The following is a 27,710-nucleotide window of genomic DNA, read 5'->3' as shown; positions in this document are numbered from 1 at the left end:
TCGGCTTTACTCTGATTAATAGTTTTTGTACATCGGGCCTCCTTGCTCTTTTACTATTGCGTTTTTTACCGGGTGTGCCTCGTTAGCCTCGTTAGGTCTAATTGCGTTTCTTTTTATCAATCTGCTTAGTGTTCATTCTGGGTGTTGTTGAGGAAGAAAATATYGATCCTATCATTTAGAAGAGCTTTTTCCCTTTACGTGGATATGCAATATGCCTATATTGATAAATGTATAGCATGTGTTTTTAATTGATCTTGTTGCGGCAAGCGCCGAGGACCCAACATTGGGTCCTCTAGCGACAGAGAGGTTTTAAAAAAGGTTGTCTGTATTATTCTGATACTAAAAAAGTATCTGTCATCATCTTGGTTAATTAGATAAAGTTGTGTTAATGGTTTACACGTCCTCTTGATATGCAAGCTTACAAATGTCTCAAAAATCTATAACTCGTTTATCTACAAATCTACTCTCATAAACGTTGCAGTATACAAGGAATTACGTCTATTTAACTGGTCCTAATGCGCAGCAATAAGTTAACAATTTGACTTTAAGCATATGAGATGAGATCAGCTTTCCAAGGGCGGGGTGTTCTGCTCTGATGAAGGCCATAATCTTGGGTTGGCATATCAAGAGCAAAATCGTACTTAAAACACACAAAAAATTGACTAATAATCTATAAAATAGGCAAATTCATGTTTGTTACAAACTGTTATCTCTTCTTCTAAATTCATTTTAAACAGTGTATATAAAGAACTGTCGGGTTGGGGTAGTTATGAGTTCAGTTGCGCAACCAGCAATAAACAAATAAATAAAATAAAAATAAGAAATACGCCCAATGAAAACAAGAAAAAATACACACGACTTAAAATGAGTGTGGCAAACTTTACTTTGTAACTTATACTTTTTTTTTTTTTTACTTTGCGAAATATTTCAAAAAACAACACCGCGGGGACAGATGAAACACAACAACCCCATGAGAAATGGCATGCAGAGAATGTTATCTGCTCTCTCTCTCTCTCTCTCTCTCTCTCTCTCTCTCTCTCTCTCTCTCTCTCTGTCTCTGTCTCTGTCTCTGTCTCTCTGTCTCTGTCTCTGTGCTGTAGTTTTGAAGATGGGCTGGTACTTGCTGTGATGTCACCCCACTCTTGTGAGAACGTTCATTCCACCCCCAGCGTGGCTCCCCCGCTCCTCTCCAAAGGGAAACAGAGGCAGCCAGCGTTACGCAGGGCAATGTGACAACAAGGGACCGACTTTGTTCACATGTTTCCTTTACGTTCGGGATCGGGTGGGAGTGCTAGAACTGTGTTCACGAACTTTCATGCAAACCATGCTATTTCAGGAAATCGGTGGTGTTTGCAGCTTTGGAGTCTTCTGTGTGATGCGCTGCGTTTGCTCTGATCAGGAGCGTTGCGCACAGAGGAGCACCGATCTGTAGCGACTCAGCACAGCGTGCCCGGCCTCAGTTCTTTTAAGAGGGAGGAAATATATATATATWTTTTTAAAAAATGATCCGAAAGAACAGATTTCAGCCAGAATGGATTTGATGGATTTAAATGTGTTGCTGGAAAACGTTTCCAGGGATGGCAACACCACCGACGCGCCGCTCTCACTGCCGTACCCGGAGGCAGCCACGGCACTCATCATACTTGTGGTTATTGTCATGATTTCTGTGACTATTGTAGGCAATGTGTTAGTTATTGTTGCGGTTTTGACCAGCAGGGCACTCCGTGCGCCTCAGAACCTTTTTTTGGTCTCCCTGGCGTCGGCGGACATCCTGGTTGCCACGCTGGTCATCCCGTTCTCCTTAGTCAATGAGGTGATGGGTTACTGGTTCTTTGGAAGTACTTGGTGCGCCTTCTACCTGGCTTTGGACGTGTTGTTTTGCACCTCATCCATCGTGCACCTGTGCGCCATCAGTCTGGACCGCTACTGGTCAGTGACGAAGGCTGTGAGCTACAACCTGAAGCGAACGCCGAAGCGCATCAAGTCCATGATCACTGTGGTGTGGGTGATATCTACCATCATCTCCTTCCCCCCTCTTCTCATGACCAAGCACGACGAGAGGAAGTGCGAGCTGAACGATGAGACCTGGTACATCCTCTCGTCCTGCCTGGTGTCCTTCTTCGCGCCGGGTCTCATCATGATTCTGGTTTACTGTAAGATCTACAAAGTGGCCAAGCAGCGCTCGTCCWCCGTGTTTGTGGCCAAGAACGGCCTGGAGAGAGAACCTTCCCAGTCGGAGACCTGTTTCGTCAGGAAGGACCGGTTCGAGGTGGAGAGCCCCAGCAGCCTGAGCTCCGGCAGCCATCAGCAGAAGCAAGGGGAGTTGGACGACATCGACCTGGAAGAGAGCTGTTACTCCTCGGACACCAAGCCCCGCCATCACCGCTTCACCAAGCGCAGGAAGGTGGAGGGGTCGGAATGCTGCCCGCCGCAGAGCTGCCGCCTCTCGTGGGCTTCGGCCCGGGCGTCACAGCCATACCCGGAGCAGAAGAACCCCGCCGAGCGACAGCAGCTGGCCGCGGCTAACAAGACCAAAGTGGCCCAGATGCGGGAGAAGCGTTTTACCTTCGTGCTGGCGGTGGTGATGGGGGTGTTCGTGCTCTGCTGGTTCCCCTTTTTCTTCACCTACAGCCTCCACGCGATCTGCAGAAACAGCTGCACCATCCCTGACGCACTTTTCAAACTTTTCTTTTGGTTTGGCTACTGCAACAGCTCGGTGAACCCCATCATTTACACTATTTTTAATAGAGACTTCAGAAAAGCCTTCAAGAAAATCATATGCAGAACTTCAAAGCGCACATGAAGGAGGGTATTATTTATATTTTTGCCTCACTCACTCATTAGTGAAGAGATTTGGAAATGTGTAGAGATGCACCAATCAGGGTTTTTTTTCCTCTTTTTTCAGGGCGATGCCAATTTCTGATTTCCTTTGAGATCCAACATGCCAGTTCCATTTTTTCCCCCTAAGAATAATAACACATTAAATAATAAAATGTATGTATGTAGATTCAGTGACTGGACCTTTTCTGGCTAACATTGATTTCCCGTTGTCTTTGAAGTTCTCCTTCCGCTTCAGTCAGGCTTTTCCTGGAATTTCAGATTTTATTTGGGAGCTGACCTGCTGGTTCCAGTTTTGTACCAATTCTATTTTTCCACAGTTTCTTAAAGAGGGAGCTCATTTCCTAATTAAAATAAAAGTGAAATGACATTTATGTAATATTTTTTTTCTTTCCAAAATATTATATCAAAGTTCATGATGTTATGGCTCGTGGTTTATACGTTAAAACTAATGTTAGATGTTGATTTTGGTATGTTTAATGGAGAGAAAAACACATCCAAAATTTCATCATCATCTGATCTGTGGATAAACTATTCAACTTTCATGACCGATATCAACGTCCACTCACCTGCCAATGCCATATTTTACCAAATCTGATTTATTTTTCTGAAGGAAGTAGTACAAGTTCTAAGAAAGACCTGGAGCTCTCTCACTCATGAGACATGGAAATGCTACTAATGCACATTTATATAGATTTTTTTAAGGTCTAACTTACCAGTTACTGTCTTGAGTTACTAGTTTTGTCTTTCAACTCCCCCCCCCACATAAAATAATAAATATGTAGTAAATTCTGTAAAATAGATATTAGTTTGGAATCCAACGGAGGGAATTACAAACTTATTCGTATTTATGCATAAAAGCATATATCCCTCATATGTCTTAGATAGTTTTACACTTGAAAAAAGTGCATGGAAGTACATTTTGTTGGTTGTTGTATTTGCAGATCAAAGGTGTTGAACACTTCTGGTTCTGGTGCATTTAAAGGAAAAGAAGACATAATGTTCAATATTTCACCAATTAGAGCCTATTAAGGAAAAATTAGCCTATTGATTGGTGCATCTCTAAAAATGTGTTACTGTGACTCATTAGCCCAGTGTACTGCTGCCTCATCGTTTTACTGTAATTATGCTGGAAAAGAAAAAAGCATTGTATTTACTRTCTATGAATAAAATTTATTTGGTGGAGCTTATGTAATATTAGCTAAAAGCTGCTAATCTCATATTTATGCCATTCTTTCTGAGGTAGGAGAAATCTTAGGTTGCATAAGAAATCTTGAACACCTCCTTATTTCACCAAGTGGGTTGGAACAGCAGAACATATTTAGAGTAAAACTGATAAAACTAAAAACTGTGAAACTACTGATATGAATTCCGGTGCTGGCTGTGGGTTCAGAGCGAGCGTTCTGTGTTTTCATAAACACAAGAATAATCTTCGCCATCTTTTGCACGCAAGCCTGGCAGCTGGCAGGCGAGCTTGGATGTATGTGTCTGGCGGATGAAAGGACGGCGTAGAAGGCAGCTTTTAAACTTCCCCACGTTGAGGCTAATTCATAAAGGTGCATCTCTTTGTTTGTCTCTGCGAGCCACCTCAGCCAATTCTGCACAGGAAATAGTCAAACTTATGTAAGAGTCTTTTCTCACCCTCTCACCACGCCGTCACACTGCCTCGCGCTTGAACAATGGCCAGATGATATAAGGCCTGCAAGAGGAAAAATAAAATGGAGACTTTTTCACATTTTGGTGTCCTTGCAGCAGCTTAATATTTGGCTGGTAAATATTTAAACGGACCGGGGTCTCGTCTCTCCCGTAAAAAAACCTGCTCTCGCAGTCATGACGGGTGGTCTTTTCTTTTACTCTGGAGTAGAACGTCTATTTTTATTTATTTTATTTATTTATTTTTTAACAGCTTAGATGTTATTGTTTTTCTGATAAAACACACACAGGCACACGTACTTCCTGTTTCCCATCATATACCATCTTTAGATAAAAAAACAAGCAAAGAAATGACATGAAAAAATTACTCACATAATCTACAGTTTCATCAGTGTCAAATGACTAATGTTGACATGACGAAGTTACGTCAACACTTTTTTWAAAACTGTGGTCAGTCTCATATATCACTGGCCTCTTGAGTAAAGGCCTGTACTTCTCTGGGAAAGTACTACTTAGTGAGAGGAAGACTGACCACTTCCATATCTCCACCATTGTCTACACGGTGGTGCTGAGGAAAAATACACTATTTATATCCTACTAGGAATGTCTTCAAAGCACTCCTACAGCTCAATGGCACCTCGCCAAAGACAATCACTCCGTCTTAGGGGTGTCTTGCCTGCAAGGATCTTTTCTTTTCTTTTCTTTTTTTTTCGGATAGTGTGCTCATATTCATGAGGTTTTTTTAAATAAAATATCAAGGAAAGAAGGAGTGAAGGTGGATGCACATTTGATATTCCTTTACTTTTGAACAAAGATTAAAAAGTATGAGGCCTCTTTGGCTGCTTTGAGGAAGGAAACCTAATCTCTGAGGGGTTCACAAACTCTTGAAACAAATGAAATGTCTGGGTAGAGCCACACTCGGAAGATGGGAGTTAAATTAGAGCCTCCAGATTCTTCCAGTGGAAGAAAGGCAGTGTTTAATTGCCTGTAACTTATTGGGAACGCTATTGTACGCGTGCTGTCACCTAATTTCTCCAGAGGATGCAGTTATCAATTTGTGTTTCATTAACCAAGGTGGAAAATGTTTACATGAACGCTCATTTGTAATTTTCTCACTAATACACTGATTAGCATCCGTCATGACGGGCAGTTCCCTTGTTGGATCTCACATCCCATTTYGATTGTCTTTTTAATCAGACGCTCCAGTGCAGCAGGAACAGATCATGTCTCCTCAGACAAAAAACAGGTTTTTTTTTGTCTGGAACCCACGCATGTTGTTTTATTTAGCACAGATCTTATTTCAGAGCTATGTTGTAAAATTTTGTCTTTCCAGGAATAGTTTTCACAGCAGTGGCAGCTGTTCAAATGTGTTTTCCTGTGCGAGTGTGGGTCTTCATGTTGTACATGCATGTAAGCCGCTCAATCCAGGCCAGCCAGTGACTTCCTGAAACATACAGGACACCAGCGGTCAGGTGGGAATGCAAGAAGAATCATTTCTCCAGTCCAGTTATTTTATGAGAACCTTATATACAGATTTTATGTTGTAAGGAAATTTCAATTAATCAGATGTTCAATGAAGTGGAAATCATGCATTCCTGCCTCTGTATTTCATCTGATATTTTTTCCAATACTGGTAAAATATCATCCCTGAAAACACATTAAAATCACCAAAATTAGACTGTGACTTACAGTTTGACATTACCAAAATTATGGTACCCTCTCATATATATTTTCTGCTTTTGATTGTTTTTTAAATCACTCTTAAGTGTTTCTCACCAATGAACCAATTTTAATATAATTCTATCACCTACAAAGTAATTTAAAGTGTTTTTTTTCTTGTTTAGGAGAGAAAGAGTCAGCCAGCCAAAAAGGAACCCCACTCTATTAAAATCATAAATTTCTTGTGAGTAAACAAATATTTTGGATAGCTGAGTTCAAGTACACACCGAGAATATGGTTTAAGTTTGACCTGTAGCACCAAAAAACTAGAACCTGCCAGATGAAGCAAGATAAAATACTGAAAAAGCAACACGTTTGGCCTCTTCTAGGAACTTGTAAACGCAGAAGAGAAACGATGTCACGGACATCTGTTTGCCTCATTGGCCTCAGTTAAGGTCAATGTTCAGGATTCAAAAATAGGAAGGAGAATGGATAAAAATGGTGTCCATGGGAGAGTTGTGAGGTGAAATCCACCATTATCAACAGAAAAACAAACAAACAAAAGCTCAGTGATTCCAAGATCTTTTGGAAACATTTTGTGAATCAATGTTAAGAACAGAAATCCCGTTTGACTTGGCATTAAAACAACAAGACATTTTAGAAAGAAAGCATCCCAACATCAGTCAAAGATGGAGGTGGAGAAGTGATGATTTATGGTGACTTATGCCAGGGGTCTTTAAGTTCAGGTCTCAAGAGCCATGCACTGTCCTACAACTGTCTCCATGGTCCAACATAGCAGTGTAATGTTTTAGAGTAGCCTAGTCAAAGTATGGATTTAAATTTGACTGGGATGCTTTAGGGTCAACTTAAAAATAAATCTGTCAAAATGACAATTAAAACAATTCAGCGATTCAAAATTTCTGTTTATCTTGATTAATGAAGTCCTCATTTCAAAACTGGTTATCTTTGTAACATTTTAAAAAAATAATTTAATAATCTAATTCATGCAATCGCCACAGAGGTTTCGATTTATGTCAATTGAATCATTTAGAGTTAGTCTTTTGTTTTATAAGGCTGCAGCGATGTATAACAGAAACACCTTCAGATTTGTTACTGGTGCTAATATCTAAGTCAAATCAGAATGAAACAGTGCCTGTGCAAAAAGTGAAAGGGTTGAGAAAACTAGATGCATTGACTCAGGAGCTGAATCAGAAGATCTGCTACTTCACAGAAATCTAGCACATAAAAGCAAAAACATTTGATATGGATATTCATTTACAGAACTTTTTCAGAGTAAGAGAAATTTTTTCTATTTGCTTTTGTTGAACCTGTACAATTATCAAAATGTGTGTTGTTTGTGTATAAAGTTAAAAGTTAAACTATACAGTTTACAGGTAGAATCTAAAGCATCAAGTGCAACTAGTTGCAGATGAGAGAGGAGAACGCAGAGAGAGCAGACTGAAAAATCTCAGAGGTTATTATTGCATAAAAAGGTTTTTCAGATAAATGCTCCAAAAATTTTATTTATACACATTAATTTGCTGTTGTTGGGGCTTTCTTAGTTTTCATTCTATGTAATTCTCTCACTGTATCTATCTACCAACTATATATTTTTTTTTTATTGGAGGTAAGAAAAAAGTTTGATAGATGCTGAGGAGGAGTTGAAGCACTTTTGTGTCCTTCGACCTCCCAAACCCTCACTTGAAGGCTCAGTAAGAGCAGCAGGGCCGACTGCTAAGAGCTTAAATGACTGCCAGAGTGCAATGATGAACTAGAGCTTTTGTAAGCTATAGGAGAAGAGGAGCAGAGAGGTATAGAGGTTTAGGGTCAGCCATGTTAGCGAGCCTATTTGCAGTCAGAGCAGTCAGAAAAGAGACGGGTATAAATGTTTCCAGAGAGGCGCAGTGCAGAAGAGACAGACGTAATGATGAAAGAAGTGGTTTCAGCTTCTTGTCGTCTCCTCCATTACTTTGTCAGCCACTGCAGCATCTTGGGTAATTGCTTTTTTTCTGTTGTCTTCAACAAGATAAGGGCTGACAGCGAAACAAGGCCAAAACTGCCGTTTATCCACTGACGCATCTGGAGAAGGAGAGGCGCTTTGTCATTAGTGTAAATCAGCCTGTGTCACGCTGAGGTGGGACTGGAACTGGCTGCCTTCAGGCTGGTCCGAGACACTCTGCAACACTGTAAGAAACGACCTCATGTGATAGAAGGAATCAGGAAAGTGCAGCGTTAGGTTTGAAATGACAGTCAGATCGGGCAAAATCTGTAGGATGGTATCAATTTATATACGGAGAAACGTTGAACTCATCACTGATATCTTTTAATCAGTTCCTGAAACTGGATGGATGGATGGATGGATGGATGGATGGATGGATGGATGGATGGATGGATGGATGGATGGATTGATTTACCATGTACTCTCAATGTAATCTATTGTTGTTACATATTGTTGCCATTAGGTCCAGCAAGTCAAAACAAAATTCAGAAATATGTTAAATATGATCCATTTGGTAAAAATTTCAACTCTCACATTGTTCATGAAAGTAAAGATGGATTTCGTTTTTTAAATAAACAGACAAGAACTCTGAGATTTTTTATCTCTGATTTTTTGGTTTCTGAACAAGTGAAGTAAGGATATTGGATTTATGAAACAAGAAAAAAAACAAATCCACAACTAAAATATTCATGAAGTGACTCATTGTTTATTCCTCACTGAGCCTCATTATTTAAAGTGCAAATTCAAATATGTTTGGACCCTGCCTGCTCACTTATCAGTTTCAGAATGACATTAATAAAAATCCATAAAGCAGAATGCATGTTTCTCTCCCCGAGAATCATATCGTGTTTGTGAATACCATGTGCAGAAACAGCAGATTATGGACAGGCGCTTCTTACTCTGAAGGAATTTAGACCATCTAGATCTTTTACTAATGAAACGACTGCAGTTTCAAAAGAAGCGTCACCAGGAGCTTCATTTGCTCTTAAAGCTTCCAAGTGATGATCAAACTGTTATTTCACCAAAAGTTAAATAAATGGCTGTGATTGACAAAAATGAGTTTAAGTCATATGTTTTCATGTAAAGAATAAACTAGCGGATAGAGCATGCTACCGACTGTCAGGTTGCACTGTTTACTTCACAAAGGCATATTCACAGACAACTGGATGGAAGTAAATACGTCAAGAAAAGGTGCACAAGTGAACAGATTTGAGATGCTGTCCAGCAAAATCTACTCAAGAATTTAATGGAACTTCAAAATTAGAGGACTGAATCGTACACAAGTGTCTTGTTCTTTGCTAAGTGTCATGATGGTATTCAATTTTCGAACCCACATGCAAGAACACAACCAGAAGAGACCGATACATGTACAATAATAAGTTTTATTGAAGTCAGGGAAGGAATCGGAGTGAGTACTGGAACTGATGACCGGGTCGTCTTACTGCCAACAGGAGAAGCAGGGTTAGAGAGTGAAGGTGAGAATTTTCCAGGAATAATTCAGGTTCTTTCTCACTTGGTAGGAAGGTGATGAAACTTGTCCAGAGCGTTGGGTGGTCTGGTTTCGTTGGAGAGTGGACAGGTTGTTAACGGCTGGAGGAGCAGCTTTGGCCGTGGTCCGATAGTATTCTTTCTCCGGTTGGGTTCGGGCTTGGGTCTCCTGACCCGGGAGCTTCCGAAGGTGAATCCACCGGAGAGGGACCGACGAGGAGGGAAAGGTGAGCACACAAGGAGTGGCGTCTGACCGGTAACACCGACAGCGTCGAGGGAGGACACAGGAGGTAGGTAATCCACAACAACGGGGAAACAAACTCACTCAGAACCCGGGAAGGACTGATCACACGGGAACAACGGGGAGACGGCAGGATCATCTGTCGAGGAAGACAACAAGGAGCTAGAGTTCACTGGAAAGAACAGGTTTAATCTGGGACACATGGAAGGTCAGGTGGATATGTAAGGACGGAGGGAGTCGAAGTCGCACAGCAGAGGGGAACGTCACATGTGGACAACCATACCTTCTGACCTACAGAGTACGTCGGGGCAGGGGTTCTTCATCGGTCAGCGAGTCGTTTATTAATAGCAGATGTATTGGTGAGGGCGGAGATAGCGTCATTCCAGATCTTATGGCTTTTGCGAATGTGATGTTGGACCGACGTGACCGAGATGTTACTTTCGTCAGAAGGTAGGAGTGGTGGTTGATAGCCATGGACTATTTCAAAGGGAGAGAGACCAGTTGCTGCAGAAATGTGGCTGTTGTGTGCATACTCAACCCACGGAAGGTGTTGGGCCCAGTCATCGGGGTTGGTAGAGGTGAAACATCGCAGGGTGACCTCAAGCTCCTGGTTCATCCGCTCGGTCTGCCCGTTGGTTTGGGGATGATACCAACTGAACTGAGAGCCACCTTGGCTCCCAGGGCGGAGCAGAACCGACGACAGACCTGCGAGATAAACTGGGGCCCACGATCCGAGAGGATCTCCTGGGGTATCCCATGAAGCTTGAACACATGTTTGATAAGGAGCGTAGCGGTCTGAGCCACTGTAGGAAGTTTGCGAAGTGGAACGAGATAACAGGCTTTGGAAAAGCGGTCGATTATTGTTAGGATGGTGGTCATACCTTTAGACACCGGGAGTCCGGTAACAAAGTCAACGGCGATGTGGGACCATGGTCGTTTCGGTATGGGTAGCGGCTGTAGGAGGCCTGCAGGGGGTCGGTTGGATGACTTATTGCGTGCACAAACAGTGCAGGCGGAGACGTACTCCTTGACATCCTTGTGTACTGACTCCCACCAAAACCTACGATTGACCAATCCTATGGTGCGCCTGATTCCGGGGTGAGCAGAGAACTTAGATGCATGAATCCACTGAAGGAAACGAGACCAGACAGCTGGAGGGACGTACAGTTTACCTGATGGACAGGCTTCTGGAGGAGGTTCGATCTGATGTGCCTGACGGATGATGTCCTCTATTTCCCATGTGAGCACTCCGACCGTGCAGCTAGGGGGAAGAATGGGAGCGGGGTCCTCCTCCGAGTCGTCAGGGGAATAGATTCTAGACAGAGCATCTGGTTTCACATTCTTGGAGCCTGGACGATAGGAAATAGAGAGGTTAAAACGTGAAAAGAACAGAGACCAGCGTGACTGGCGTGGGTTGTATCTTTTGGCAGACTGGAGGTATGACAGATTTTTATGGTCGGTCCAGACTAAAATGGGGTGTTCTGCCCCCTCCAGCCAGTGATGCCATTCCTCTAACACGAGCTTAATGGCTAGGAGTTCTCGGTCTCCGATATTGTAATTCCTCTCAGCGGGGGATAGTCTGCGGGAGAAGAAGGCACACGGGTGCAGTTTGTGATCTTGATCGGTTGTCTGGGAGAGTACGGCCCCAACCCCGGTGTCAGAGGCATCAACCTCCATCACAAACTGCTTATTAGGGTCAGGCTGAACCAGAACAGGAGCTTTGGCGAAACGAGACTTGAGCTCAACGAAGGCTGCGTCGACTTGAGGGGTCCAACTAAATACCCTCTTGGTAGAGGTAAGAGCTGTAAGGGGAGAGGCAGTTTGACTGTAGTTTCGAATAAACCTTCTATAGAAGTTGGCGAACCCAAGGAAGTGTTGGAGTTGCTTACGGGTCTCAGGCTTGGGCCAGTCCAAAACTGCTTTGATTTTATCCTCCGCCACTCTTACCTGTCCACTCTCAAGGACGTACCCCAGGAAGGTTACAGATGGGCGATGAAACTCACATTTCTCGGCTTTTACGTACAGTTTATTCTCCAGAAGCCTCTGGAGAACCAGGCGGACATGTCTTTGGTGTTCGGCGAGGGACTGGGAATAAATAAGGATATCGTCAAGGTAAACATAGACGAACACATTGATGAAATCTTGGAGAACGTCATTCACAAGGGCCTGGAAGAAAGAGGGGGCATTAGACAAACCGAAAGGCATGACCAAGTATTCATAGTGCCCCATAGGGGTCTTGAAGGCGGTCTTCCATTCGTCGCCCTCCCTAATGCGGAGCAGATGGTAGGCGTTTCTGAGGTCCAACTTGGAAAAGATGGTAGCACCCTGGACAGGCTCGAAGGCTGAAGAGAGCAGGGGTAAAGGATACTTATTTTTAATGCTGATCTGATTAAGACCCCTATAGTCGATGCAGGGTCTAAGAGAACCGTCCTTCTTCCCTACGAAGAAAAATCCAGCACCTAGAGGAGAGGAGGACGTTCGGATTATACCTGCCGCGAGGGATTTATTGATGTAATCCTCCATGGTCTGTCGTTCGGCCCTGGAGATGTTATAGAGCCTACTGTTAGGTAGGGGGGGCCCAGGCAGGAGGTCGATGGCACAATCGTAAGGTCTGTGAGGCGGAAGAGAGAGGGCTTTGTCTTTACTGAAGACAGCAATGAGATCATGGTACTCACTAGGCACAGCAGTGACATCAGGCGGTTCAACATCAGTCGGCTTTTATGAGAATAAGACTTCAGTACAGTACCAGGTTGTGCTTAAAAGTTGTAGTCATAAAGTAGTTTAAAGGGTAAAAAAAACGCTGAGAACTGTGTCCATTTCTATCGCGATGAAAAAATCCTACATGGCTGCAGAAGCACAAAAGGGGGACCATGGGGGATGTGGCTCTTGAACAACAAGAACTCAAACTGCATGACATCATGTCTACGGGGCATGATGTCATGCCCCGTAGACATGACATCATGTCTACGGGGCATGATGGGGGGATTTGAGATAATCTGCCCAAACAGATAGCCAGTAAAGTCAGTCTGGCAATAAGGAAACACATCTGTATGGCAAAAATCCCTATAAAAAGGAAGGAGGAAGGAGGAAGTATGGATTGTGTCCTGACTGCAGATCAAGACAAACAAAGAACCCTGCAGACGGAGAAGACGACCATGGCCCACAGATAAGCTGAAGACTCCACCTTGCAAAAGGACTCAATCCTTAACCCTCAAGACTACAGTTCCAGACTGGGCATCTCTCATAAGCTGAGGCTTGAAATGAACACACTCATTTGATTAAGCACTTTATTGATTATGGGTGGGACTCTGTGAAGGCTGTGGTGTTAGAGAGTAATCCCAGTTGGATCACGAGTCAGAGGAAAAAAGCTGTGAAGGATTGTTTTAAGAGGCTCGGTAAACTTTGGGTTAAATGAAGGGTAATGTTTGGAAGTCCACAGTAGGGTTCTTACTTCATTAATCTTGGTATGAAAGTCCTTCTGTCACCGAAAACAGGATGCACTTCTCAGACTCTACAGGCCCCTGTCAGCTTGTAAAACGTTGAAGTTTATATGGCTGATTGACTATTAAAATTACACATGTGTAAAAAGTAAAGTGGGTAATCAGAGTGAAAGTATGTACTCTGAATGTATAACTATAACAACATTCATACCTGGACAATCTCAGTCTTCATAACCTTTTCATACACAAAAGATATTATGATTACATTTGCAGAAAATGCGTCCTGTCAGACCGATTTAGTTGGCGTTTTATCTGCATATTTCTCCCAACTAGAGAAGACATTTAACTTTTTTTTCCCCCATCCCTTGTGTTGAAGTAGAAAACATAGTGCATACTTTTGGATCACATTGTCTATTTTTTTTTAATACTTATTCTTGTCATCATCTGTAAACACATACGTCTGTTTTCACCTTCAGCACTTTCCAGCGTGTTTATCCATTTCCAGCACTGACGCATATACCATTAAAGGGCATCTGTGGCCTGTGATCTACGGGAACTTTTATATTTTAAAACAGGTAATAGACTGATTTTCCTGGTACACCATTAGGGTATTATGCTGGACAGGAGGGGCATGATATGACATTATGGAAGTGTAAAGGTTTTGCGAGAAAAAACTTTTCAAACAACATACTAGTCAATTAAAATGATTTTATTCTACAAATTACATTATGTTTTTTGTGTTTCTGTCACTCTCATTCTTCTATAAGAGAACCCGCTGACATAATAACAAACCATCTGGGGATTTCAGAGGCCGGGAAGGATATTTTGTACTGCTCTCCTGTCAAATTACAGTCTTTAAATGCTTCCTGTTTCTTGTATTAGTCTTAATGAATAACATGGGTGGCCTCCGATATTCAGCCTTATGCTTGTCAGGCCTTCAAGTAAAGTAATGGATGGGATTCAGGCAGGGCCAGCATGGATCCACAGCAGGAGGTGTTTTCATCATGCTAAAATCTTTTTTACACTCATCAGTTCTTTATTCAGAGTCCTTGCTGAGCCACACAATCAGATACAAATTTAAATTGTTTCATTATCTGCTGCCTCTGTTGTTTTTTTTTTCATCTTCTGGATTACAAGAGCTGGTCCTGATGAGCATCAGTGAACTTCGAAGAAGAAAAAAAAAAMMMMAAAAAAACATAAGGCATATGWATATTCAGAGAGAAAAAATAACTTGATTTTACTATTATATTTAAAGTGTCTAACTTTAATGTCTAATAAAATGAGCTCTTGGCCTCGTCAGAACAAAACATCTTCCTCAAAGCGTCGAACTGATCTTTTAAAAATGTGACGTTTTCATGACGTTCCACACTAATGTTTTATGTCAAGCCACCTGCAGCTCAGAATGTAAAATTATTTAGCTAATAAATGTTTTTCTTTTGTTCTTCTTTTGGATCACTTCTTCTCTTCTTTTTCTTTGTCTTTTATTATGCGTTTCCATATCTGGTTTCTGTTTGTTATTATTGTTTATTGTTTGATTGCCATTTTAGTTCATTCATTAGTGTTTAGCTTGGTTTGTCCATTTAGGTTTAATTTCCTTTGTGTTCATTAGTCTCTTCTCCTCAGTTCATCGCTCTGCATTCTCCTCTCAGCTGTTCAACATCCCCCTGATCAAGCTCACCTACATTCAATGCTTTTTTTTTTTTTTTTTTTGGTCCTGACTCACTAAGCATGACACGTTAAGGTTCAAAGCTGTACATTTATTGTGAAAAGTTCTGAACGTGAACCTGCTTTTATCTGGTGAAAATTTTATATGGGCTTAACATAAGTTTGATATCTCTGCAAATGATGCAGCCAACATGGGACCACCCTGCATTCTGCAGCACCTCGAGAGGTTAAAGCAAATTATGTCTTTTATACAGTGCATGTAAACGTCTTGTCGTGAACATAACTAGGAATCTCTTCTTTCGAAGTGCAAAAAAAAAMMAACTTTTTTTAAGCTTAAGAATTCAACTTTAGATTGGATTTTTGATGAGCAGTAAGCTTGGTTGAGTCATGGATATTAATATTGTATAATTTTACTTGATGTCAATAACTGTGTTTACATGTTTATTCWGTTTATTTTAAAGATCACAGGACTTTGCCTGAGCTAAGATTCCTATGATGCACATTKGCCAACAAGGCTCATGTGGTAAAAATATTATAAAGGATTCTCCCACAAGGATTCACTCGTCACGTGAATTTTCTTGTGTTGTGAAGCATTTCAGAAGTTTTAATCCTCCTAAAAAAATTTGTGAGACCAGCTTGTTGCAGTCATCTGGAAACTATTAGTATGCTGAAGAAGCTTCACATCTTTCCTAATCCTGAAGATGGGAGTTTTATTTCTTCCAAGCTACAGTARGAAGAGGATAACAAGCTTTTTCTTCTATCTTAAAGATTCAAGTTCACACTCCTGCATGCACAATGTGAGCCAAACACTCTACTGATCAGTATTTCTGTGATGTGCAAGAGACAAACACAGCATGTATGACAATCGATAGCTATATAGAACTTTGTAGTATCACTCATTTTACTTTAGTTGTTATTGCAGACAGTATTACAATGCACCGCTCAAGACGGAGGGGTGCTTTAAAGTGCTATGAAGCCAGATATTTCCCCAAGGAAAAAGAGGTAGTGGGTGTACAAACATTGCACTTCAGATTCATCAGATGAAGATGAACATTACTGTGAAAGCAAACTAACATTACCCCACAACTATTGTGCAAATAAATGGCTGTTTGCTAACGGCATCTCGGTTACTGCTTGAGTTCAAGGTCAAAAACACTCAAAGCAGCAGGTTACAGTGTTCTCCAGATTTTCTCTGAAGATTTTTAGCGATTCTCCAAATCCTTTCAAAAAACACATTTTTCCTCGTCATTCCTTGCGATTTCACAATGGAGAACATCGTTTTTGCACTGGCGGTGAGCAGTCCACTCAGCCTGTCTTAATGCTGAACCACTCATTATCTTCAGCCAAACCTCATCACGTCTCGCTAATAACACACCAAGCCTTGTTTCTGACTTAACATCATACAATTAATTTTGTCATTTGCACTCTGAAGGGATCACATCCTGCTCTGTGACACATGCAAACATGAATTGTTATATTAATGATGCATTGCCAAAAATCCATGTATTACTTGATGCAATGTGAAAAATGTATTGATCTGGGAATATTATGTTTTAGGTTTGAATGAGTTTTTTTTTTTTTTAATTTGTTTATTTACATCTGATCTGTGTTTTTGGTGAGGAAAAAATAATTTCATATTGCTTCCAAATTTGGAGATATTTTGAGTCTGTTTTTGGTTCATCCATGTGTTTGACAAATTAAAATGTTGTCAAATCAATGATGTTAAAACTTGCTTGTCACACATCAAGTGCTGCTTTGTGTACTGCGCATGGAGTGGAAACAGCATCGAAAGAGTTGTTTTGAATGTATTTCAGGATTGCAGCAGACACAAATAAGCGTTGGTTGTTTGATGAAATGATGTCAAAGAAACAATGTTGTTTCAATCGTATGTTGACCTCCTGGCTGCCATGTTGGAGGACAACTGACAGCCTAGCAACATAATACTGCTTGATGCAGTCACTGTTAGCTCCGTCAGGAAAYTGTGGGACAAAGAGACGAAAAGACCAACTCGTTACCCAATAATTGTAATAAGAAAACATGGTAAAGTAGCAAATAATTTTTTAAGACCGTAGTGATGTCGGAGAAAACAGTATGATGAGATTTACTAAAGTTATCTGCTACACTCTGTCCATATGTGCTCAGATTACTTCTAATCACGTTGTTCTCTGCCATTGTTACATTTCTAGGAGGAAATGTAACAATGGCATTTCCTCATTTCCACCCTGCTGAATTATTATTCAGCAGGGGGGTGCTATTAAGACTTTGGTCAAAGGTTACCAATAATTATTTTACAAAGTATTAATGTTTAATGTGGGTGAAATCATACTAAAGCCGAGTCCATTTTATGGATGTAAATATGTATGACACCTAAACTGCTTCTAAGCTAAAAAAAAATAAATAAATAAAAAAAGGGCTGAAGACTGTTGAGCTAATCCGTGTCATGAGAATCACAGGGGGGATATTGAAGATATTTATGTGCTGGAGTTTTGATTAATTTTAAAAAAATATTATAAAGGGCAATTTACRGRCACATACGGCAAACATTGTGTTACACATTAACAATTTATTTATAATAATAAATAAAGAACAACAGGCMATGTGGCTGACATAAAGCAGGCCACTGTTTGTTCTGGAGTCAAACTTTGGACTAAATTTGTTGCTCGGTATCTGGTATGCATCTATCCTGTCAGTGCATTTAACTTTTGTTTTCAAACGTGGTTTATCTTCAGGTACCATAGCACTTCGAAAAATGAATGAAGTCTTTCCATATTACATTGCAAAATCATGCCAACAAAATGTAGTGCATAATTCAGAAGCTTGGGGAAAATGACAGGTTGCTTTCAAAAAAGATTATGTGAAAAGTGCGGCATAGATTTGTATTCAGCTCTCCTTGCTCTGTTACATCTAAAATAAAATCCACTCCWACCTGCAGCCTTCAAAGTCACTTGAGTAATTTTTTTAATAGCTCAGCATTAAAACGGAGCATAATTGTGAAGTGGGTAAAAATGACACATGAATATTTTATTCAGGCTCCTTTACTCTAATACCTTGAAAATTTATCAAATATGGCCAGTGCCCTTCAGGAGTCATAAAAKTAGTAAATAGAGTCCCAATAAATACATTCATCTGWTCTGTGAGTGAAGAAAAAAAACAGCATCATGAAGACCAAGAAACAACAGGAAATAGATCAGAGACAAAGTTGTGGAGAAGTTCAAAGACGACATGGAATAATTTGTTGCACATCACCCTGAACACAACATCCACATGGTGGAGCACGGAAGTAGCTGCATCCTGCTGGGGAGATTTTCTCAGAGTACAAATTCACATCGCACTTTTTTGAAGTTTTTTTTTTTTTTTTGAAAGAGATATTTTATTTTGAAAACCATGTATCTTAAAATTAAATGCTACTTTAAGTTTGCCTTGGTCTATCACATGAAATCCCACTTTAAAATATTTTTCAAAGAAGTACAATTATCTTAATATTTACCCAACTTGAATGTTATAGTTTTAGGCATGTGTACTTTTTCAGTTTTGAAAAAAACAAAACAAAACTAAACAAAACAAAACAAATCAAGAACAGTGTAGAAGAAGGCACAATTTGTCTTCGGCTTCATGGATCTTTTCATTTTCTTTACTGAAGTGTAATTTTCCATCAGTTTAGCCTGGAAACTATAATTTTTTATCTCTAAATAAAAAAAAAGTCAGCTTTTATTTACCAACCTCCTGAGTGATTTACATTTATTTTAAAAAGTACAGCTTTGTTGTAAATCCTCCACTCTAATGGAAAACTGTTGATAATAAAAGGAACTGCGAAGACTAATGTATTTGCAGGAAATGGAACAAGATGTGGGAAATGACTAGGAGGGAGTCACACAGGTCATGACCTCAGTTTCTGGGACCGTGATCTGAATGCAGCCTTAACGAGGCCCGACTCTCTGTAACACAAATCCCTCTGTACAGGACTTGTAGCRTAGCTCCTKAATGCTTCAGCTTTAATCATGTTTATAGAATAACGAGAATAAGATTTGAACAGCAGAAAAATCTCAGATATATCTCTTATTTTAAGGGCCATGAACTCACACGGGTCCACAACTTTCTCACTGGCCTGCGACCTGTCTGTAACGAGCTCTGTTCAGGCAAATAGAGTCATTTTCTTTTTCATTCTGACCTTTTTTTTTTCTTATCCTCAACTGTAAACTGTTTTGAATCATGCATGGCCCTGGCTTCCCATGCACCCGCCGAGATGTGTTTGCATGGGGTGTATAGAAGACCACTTTACGACAACAGGAAGTTTTAACTCAAAATGAGACGCTGATTGAATGCAATTGCCAAAAAGAAAACAGCTGTGCGGGATTGAGGCCCCAATTCCACTGTTGCTTCAAAAAAAAAAAAAAAAAAAAACAGCAGAGGGGAAAAATGCAGGGCTAATGAAACATAAACTGATGGCACCCAGAGGAAATAGTCCTTCAGAGAGAATAAAAACTATGCAAACTAGTGGTTTGTTTTCCCTCCTACTGACCCTTTTCTAACTGCATTTCTTTGCGTATCGCTTTACAAACTCGAGTTTGGCTCACAGTATTCTTTTTTTTTTTTTGCTTTATCGGCACCGTCACGTGGAATTTGTTGTATGGATGAAAACAGATGATGACAGTTATTCATTTCTGGATTTTATACAGCATTTTTTATTTCACATCTCAAGATTTAATTCATGATTAATAGCTYTTTGAATGAAAATATTTTCATAAAAGCAGACATATTAAGGGAATGGGCTCTCGTCTATCTTTTAGGATATAAGTAACAAATTCTTTTATTCATACTTTAGTTGAAAGGTTGATAGCACGGTGATAACGGAGGAATTTAAACTCTGGTGCAGCTTTGAGATTTATCTGGATGTAGGGGTTTGAGATTTATTATCATGCACTTGTAGATCGCTCTAGCTATTACTCTAAAATATGTACTGCTTCAGTTTTATAGATTAAAATTATGTGGTGAATACCTGCTTTTAAAGAATTATGCAGAGAATTCCCACATGATAAAACCACTCTAACATAAAGATGTCTTGGAAAGTAATGAAGGTTTATTTGAAAGGTGCCTGGCTGCTTCCATTTCCTTAGTCTTTCTTTGATCATTTTATGGCTGCATTCTAGATTTGTTGCATCAATTTAATTGTCTTTCCTTCTGCAAATCCAAGTTCAACGCAGAAGGGCAAGCAGCAGTCCTAGTTCATCTATCTCTATTATCCTGTGAGTTTGGAGTTATGGAGTTCTGCTTGAGTTATTTTAATGAAAACTGACTCCTCAACCGAACCTTGAATAATGCCGTGTCATTAATGGTCGAATACAGTGCTGCTTTTCAGACCCTTTCAACTTTTCCTTATTTTCTTGTGAGCCAGACATATCTTGGAATAGATTGTATTGGATACAACGGAGTACAATGTTCTCAACAGCAGTAAAGCAGAAAATGGGTTTTTGAAGTACTTAGTTATTGGCAAAAAATACCCAAACGTCCACTCTTTCAAAACAGTAAGGATGTGGCGGTCATAGGTGTGGGTTAAAAAATCCACTATCTGTGTCTAACTGGGCGGACTAGGGGACGACCTGAAAATATTGAGTCTCCACTGCACAGGAATGGTGTTAAATACTTTTGAATTTGATATTGATTTCCCTTTTTTTTAATAATTGAGAGTAAATTAGCTGTGTTGTTGACCAGCTGTATGGGCTAATTTCACGATACAGGTTCAGAATGTGGTCAGGGATGGAAAAATTAATTTCTAAAACCCATATATTCTTAGCCGGGCTGTTAATCCATTATAGATTTTTTTTTTTCTGGAGGTCAGTCTACCCCAAGCAAAAATGGAGTAAGGATTTTTTTTCATCACTTTTTCTAATTAAAGATGCAGCTCCAAACATGTGCAACAAGCATACTATAACAGCTTCATGTCCGTAGATGTGAAATTATCATAACAGGCGAACAAAAAATAAGAAACATAGCTTCATATAGCTATGGTTACTTCAAAAATAGAGCTCACTATACATTTAAGTGAACTGGTTTACTGTTGCTATCAGTTCTCCATCAACCCCATTAAGAATAAGCTAAAAACAAACAACACACAAAAAAAACAGTTAAAGCTGTCCTCCAAAACATGAGCAAAAACACCATATCTGTTAAAATCTGCTTATGCTTTGTTCAATATGAAGAAAATGCTTTGAAAGGATATGCAGCCCCTTTTATCTGTGGTAAGTCAGTGGGAAGTATGGGTTTGCTGCTCATGTTGCAATTAATTTATAGCCATATTAAAGGAAAAGAAATTGTGTTTCTTTTTTCAGAAGGATATCAAGTAATGATTTCTTCACCTAGAAAATCAAACAGCCCTTGGGAGATGAGCGCCTGTCACGTCCTTTGATGGCCAGCAGGAGGCCTAAGAATTAGTGTGATTTCTCAGTCAGCAATTTCTGTCAACCAGTCTTGGTTTACTAAGTAAAGTTTTATTAGACAAAAAAAAAAAAAAAAAGAATGCTCAGTCTCCTTGGTAACCAACAGTTTTACTGACTGATGGTTGGATTTAATATTTCTATCTCAGGTACGCACCACAGCATAAAATCTGGTTTACATAACCAGAGTTTACTTCTTCTGGTTCATCATTTCCTTTAAACATAGTTCACAGATAAAATATTTAGAAAATTTAGTCATATTAACAGTATGACCCTTGGAAGATCTAAGAAAAACATCACTGTAGAAGCATTTTTAAAATAATAGTTTATGGTTGTTTTTTTTTAGTGAATCTGTATTGATATATACCTGTTTTATTTTCTTGTTTGCATGCTTAAATTTCGTGCTACAAACATCGGTAAGGGTCCCTTTTGTTTTCTCACCCATCCTGATTATTATCCACATCATCTCTCATCAATCCACAGCCTCCACAGTCACTGTTGTGATTCAGAAATAACACCAACTCCTTCCTAAAGACTTTAGAAGCAAATCAGTCATTGGTTGTTCATGTTGAAGGGTGCCTTGTAAAAATCCCAGAGGAACAGTGCCTGGCACTGGCTTACTGAAGGAAAGAAGAAAGACATTCTAGATTAACCGTATTGCCTCCACTGCTACACATATGCACAATTATATTTGAGGCCCGTGTCAGACGATGTCACTGACGTTTCTTCAGGCTCAGTGTGTTTGTGATTTTCGATTATAAAACTGAGTGGGCGTCTTTTAACCTCAGATGCCCTGATGCCTCAGGCGAATAGAGCACATGCTTCCCCAAAAGTCAGTGCACTGGTGCATCCTATAAGAATTAGAAGTAGTGGGAAATCAGGACGGAGACAGGTCACATCTGTTAAAATCTGTTTATGCTTGTAATGAATGTGTTCTACTTTGGCAAGTGTTCATAAAAAGATGATGATCCAGTTAAAGTCCCTGATGTGCCAAATCGGGATCTAGATGATGACTTATTCCCTTTGTTTGTGCTCGGGAGTTCAGCTAGCGCAGCTCCTAAATGTGTAGCGGTTACACATTTATACTGTACATATGCTTTATGCATGGGGATCCCTTTGCTGTGAAGCTGAGTAATCAAACCCAGCAACTAGTTCCGTGCTGAGACGTGTTTATTTAGCCTCTCAAGGGTAACATGAGCAGTTATTTTCATTTAAAGTAGACAAACTCCCTATAGTAATAGCCTGAGGGGCTTGCCAAATTCACTTATTATCATTGTAAAGCATGCAGAATACATGTGTAAACAAGAAGCGAGGGAAAACAGTGGAGGTCAGATCAAAGTAAAGGCTCCAAGTTTCCGTAAGGGGATCTCCGCTGTACGTTTTCCAGAAGGCAGCATCCAAAAGGAGTAGTTCAAATGGTTCTGCTTCATAAGTTCTCCTAAGATGTGAAAGCAATCGGTATTTTACCTGCGTTGTGTTGAGGATCACATAGATAATACAATCTCTGCAGTCATAAAATGAGAGCAATTTATGAAAAAAAAAAAAATTAAACTGCTGACACTTGTGTATTAGACAGTTGTATGAGGTCATTCAAACTAAAATTAATGTATGTTATTAATACAGGGATCACGTTAAGCTTCCGTCCCACGGTAGAGCAAATGGGTGCTAAAAAGAAATTAAAAATGTTGTTGCTTATTAAAGAAAATCATTTTTTACACCTTATTTTCATGCTTCTTTTTAAATGGGACAATGTTTTCAATTTAGAAGGATCACAATTAAGTGGAAAAATCCATAGATTCATACAGTAACAGCATATTCACCTTATATCCAATTTCTACTGTTCAAAGATGCCCACGCAGATGATTTAATGGCTTGTTTTTCATTACTATTTAGATGTCTTTATCCGGGTGGGTTTGTCTGACCTTTAGACGATATAGCCTCATTAAAATGCTCCATTTTAATTTGTTAAAGGACTGGCCCTATGCGGTTAAATGTTTATGCTTGTGGGGGTGTTTTCCAAAACTCTGACCTTTAATTATCGCATCCCTACTGTACCAGCATTCATTTTGCCCTCTTCTTCGTCTTCTTTCACTCCTCTGTCATGAGTTGAAGCTAATAGTTGGCATCAGTTTTGCACCCCTTCTCAAAACCAAATACATATTTATATAAGCTAAAAGTTTTGAGCAAAAAATGCGCTGAGTTGATGAGCATGTGGCTCTATTTACGCTCAACATTACTATTTACAGTGCTTCTCATCCTTTGGCTGCTATAAGCCGACTTCCTGCCTCACATCAGCCAGCTCTTTACTGGTGGAGGTGAGGATTCATGTCACTCCAGCTTATTACAGGAATGGGTCCCTGGTGCTGTGTATATGAATTATGCAGCAGTCGGATGGCTTAGAGAACAATGCCTGACAATGACAGCGCTGTAGAAATTTGTGGCATTTTATCCCCCAGTGCCTGCATTCAACACAAAATCCACCAACCAGGATTCGGTAACGACTCCGGGGGCTCATCCATGCCAAATTCTGCTTCAGATATAAGCAGAAGGGTAGTCTAAAATGGTGGTTGTCTTTTTGTTTTCTTTTTTTTTTAATGACAAGAGTGAGTTTGCATTCTGCAATATCAAGATAAATGTAAAGACGATGGGGAGAAAAAATTCTGGGCAGAAGTTGCAACGATGCCTCGCCGTTACAACTGATGAAACTTAATGCTTTACTTGATCTATTCAGTTCTGGATTTAGTGACAGAAATCCAAAACTGACCTGCGTTACTAGGAGTGCAGGTCCTAATAAAAGTAAAGGTGTGTCTATGGATTATTTTGTCCAGGTTTGTGCTTTCTACAAACTGAAAATGCTACATTTATATCTAACATTATTCTGAACAATAAATTATGCATTTTAAAATGCTCACTGAAGATTAACAGGAGGCAAAAACACTTAATGAAGTCTTAGTCTTTAAAGAGAGCTGACATGGGACTATGCATGTCAGTGTAGCCCATGCTAAACATGCATTTTGTTCCAATTGGTCTTATCCAGTACAAAATGTTGTGTCTGCAGCCCTAACATTTTTATTAACTGGTTTTAAATCTTAACTGGTTTTAGCTTCTATCCCCAGTTGTTCAGTTTTGAGAAATAAACTCACAGAAGCCCTTAATCTACGTCCACATACTGAATCTTTTAGTTCATGGTAATAATCAATGTTTAAATTTAAAAAGCTGCCAGTTCAGTAGAGTGAAACGAGGTGAAAGTAATCAGCACAGAGCCAGAGTTTCCCCCTCACTCCAGTTGTACCTCTTCATGGTCACACAGCAGCGTGTGTGTACGCGTGTGCACGTGTGTGTGTAGGGGTGTGTGTGTGTGTGTGCGAGTGTGTGTGGAGAAGGGCGAAGAAATTATCTTGGTTTCCACTGGGGTTAAAGAGAAGGTCTGGTCACCAACTCGGAAAAGAGTCCAGCTGAAACAAGGAAGCAAATTCGCAGGATTCCCAGCAGCTTTGGGGCTTTCTGCTGCTCAGCCAATTAGGGTTAATTTCAGTGAAGGTTTGTCTGTGGGAATGTTGGATTGAATCTTTATAATGACCTACCTGACAACCAGCCTGACTTACTTTCAGTCATGATTTTTAATGGTCCTCATTGAATAAGAAGGGTATTTATGCTTTGGGTGGACATATCCAAAGTAATTTAAATTTCTTCACAAGACCATGAGGCAGCTCTGGACACGCACCTCAACATAGCTGAGCTCATTCAATACTTAGTTGGGCAAATGAGAGAATAACAGAAGTGGAGATTCATATTTCAACAGTAACATGCTAAAACAAACTCATATACATATCTCACAAAACGTCCACAATCAAAAGACCTTCTTTCCTTCCTGCCCACTTTCCTCAAGATGTCCATATTTTTTACATTTTTACTTTATTTACATCTCTATGTGGGGATTGCTGCGAATGCCATAATTCATCAAGTCTGAAGCAAGATAAATTATCCTCGTGTAGGAAAGCTGATTGGCAGAGGATGAGGAGGAGGAGGAGGACAGGTATGTGTGTGAATTTGTACGTTTGTGTCATATTTTTAGGTTGAGTGTGAGTCAGATGTTGTTATTAGAAAAATATTTCTCTGAGTCCAATCTGACAACGAGAAAGAGGGACAAATATTTTTTATTTCCCCACATGGCACCACGTTACAATATGTTTTTAAAAATGTAATAATTCAGAAAATGTCTATGTTCATTATTACATTTGAAAAACCCACACACTAAATAGATTTAAATGGCAGAAGAGTCTAAAACTTCGAGTACAACTAATGTCAGGTGCAGTGGTTTGGTAAAAGTGCTATTGGATAAAGTGATATTCTTTAAAAGAGTAAAGCAGAACCTCTGCTCTGCGTTGGGTCGCCTCTGCACTCCAGAAGCACAGAATAAAACACTCAAGATCTAAACGCCTACATGCCCAGGAGTGGTAAAAAGAGCTTAATGGGATTTGCTAAGTTACTTGTAGGATTTTGACAACTGCATGTTAGCCATTAACAAGTAACCAGTAAGGTTAACGCCAATAATTACCAACATGATGCCTAACAATAGAAAGAAACATGATCCATTTGTTCTCCTTCAGAAACATATAAAATAATGTAATAATAATATTATTTAAATGTTTTGGGTATAGTTCTTTAGATTCTCCTACAAGCAGAATCCATTCAAATCCAGTCATCCACACAAAGCAGTCCCAGATCATCACATTACAATGAAGTGACCTTGTCACGAGCTTACAAGGTCAGCTTGTTCGCCATCATGAGCAGGCTGACCTCTAYTGGGGTAAGCAATACTTATGCATTGCTTTAAATGGGGCTCTGGGTTTCTTTTTATGACTTCACACATTGATGTGCACTTAGAGTTATTTCAGCCAGCGCTCCCATTCTGTTCCATGTTTTATCCATTTATAAATAATAACCCTGCAGTTTACCACAGTCCCAAAGACTTGGAAATAGCTTTGTAAACCTTCCCAGACTRATAAATAATGTCAGTCGCTTCTCATCTATTCTTAATTTTCTTTAGAGTGGAGCTTGGAGCCTTTAGAGATATTCTCGCCCCTTTGAAGTTTTCAGACAGGTTTTCTTTAAGTAATTCATTAATGYTCAAAAATCTGCCCAAATAAAAGTGCTTAATTTCCTATTCAGCAATGGAGGCAATTACCCTTTCAAATATAAACAGATTGATTTGAATACCTTTTTTCATTTAAAAAATGACATCACCACCTAGAAATTATTTTTGTATTTACTCAGAACTTTGTTTCATATTAAAATAGTTTAGCGACATGAAGCATTTAAATACAAAAGCAGCTAAAACAGAAGATATYTGTAAATCAGGTGTTTAGCTGACAACTACACGATCYAAGTATCTTCACAGGTTGATATGATATCTATAATATCTACAACCCTGCAAGATTAAAGTAAAAATTAACCCTTTCATGCATGAATTATGATCCTTTGTGTCAGGATTTTTTTTCTCCATATTTTTAATTTTATTTTGTTTAGGCATAAAACAAAGGTAGGAAAAACTATTTGTAATTTTTTTATTTTATTTATTTTTTTACGTAATCAATTGTAATTTTCTCCAAATGCAAATTTGGGAATGTTTTGTAAAATACATCAGTAGTATTGTTCTTTAGGGGCTATCTGATGTCACAATATTGTTTAGACCTGTAAGAATCATCTACAGTAGACCATATTGGCCATATTGGATTTAACAAAAATTATTTCTTGCATTTGCAGCTGATGGCCAGTAGTTGGTAGTGTATTTTATGATGCATTAGTGTCCACTTCAGTGGTCTGTGTGCATTGATAACATGAAAATCCACAAGAAGCACAAGAAAATGGCTTGTAGATAGCTGTCCACCGTAGTGACCACTATGCATGAAAGGGTTAAACACATTAAGATGATAATGATGTACAGATGTTGGCAGTGCTTCTTCAAAAGTGTTGTAACCGGTTGGGCTGAATATGGTTTGGCTAAGATAGAAAAAAAAAAACTCTTCATCAGAGCTATGTATAAACTAATGCGCCTGGCTAACTGCAGCCTGAACCCTGGGGTGGTAGTGATTATTCAGTAGCAAGTAATAATTACTTATAAATGAAAAAAAAAAAAAAAACTAAGTAGTTGAAATTATGTCCCCTCAGTTTGTTGGCTTATTTTTGGGAGCCTCCTACTGTGGGTGAAGCTTAAACGCGGGTGGATTGGCACGTTCTTGGCGCCAGGTTGTAGAGCATGTTCTAGTCACTTTTCAAAGAAGTAAGAACAGAGC

At 39.6% G+C, this 27,710-nt stretch overlaps 1 protein-coding gene across 1 annotated transcript; it reads left to right on the top strand.

Annotated features, from left to right (window-relative positions):
* The first annotated feature begins 1,078 nt into the window (after positions 1 to 1,078).
* LOC103471265 (alpha-2Db adrenergic receptor-like) lies at positions 1,079 to 8,741 on the top strand. The gene has a single exon (XM_017307279.1). It carries the CDS (start codon positions 1,532 to 1,534, stop codon positions 2,801 to 2,803), a length of 1,272 nt encoding a protein of 423 aa, XP_017162768.1. The 5' UTR covers positions 1,079 to 1,531; the 3' UTR covers positions 2,804 to 8,741.
* Positions 8,742 to 27,710: the final 18,969 nt, after the last annotated feature.

This window comes from Poecilia reticulata, linkage group LG10 (assembly GCF_000633615.1).
Source record: "Poecilia reticulata strain Guanapo linkage group LG10, Guppy_female_1.0+MT, whole genome shotgun sequence".
Lineage (NCBI taxonomy): Eukaryota > Metazoa > Chordata > Actinopteri > Cyprinodontiformes > Poeciliidae > Poecilia > Poecilia reticulata.
This window is presented reverse-complemented; position numbering and strand designations above follow the sequence as displayed.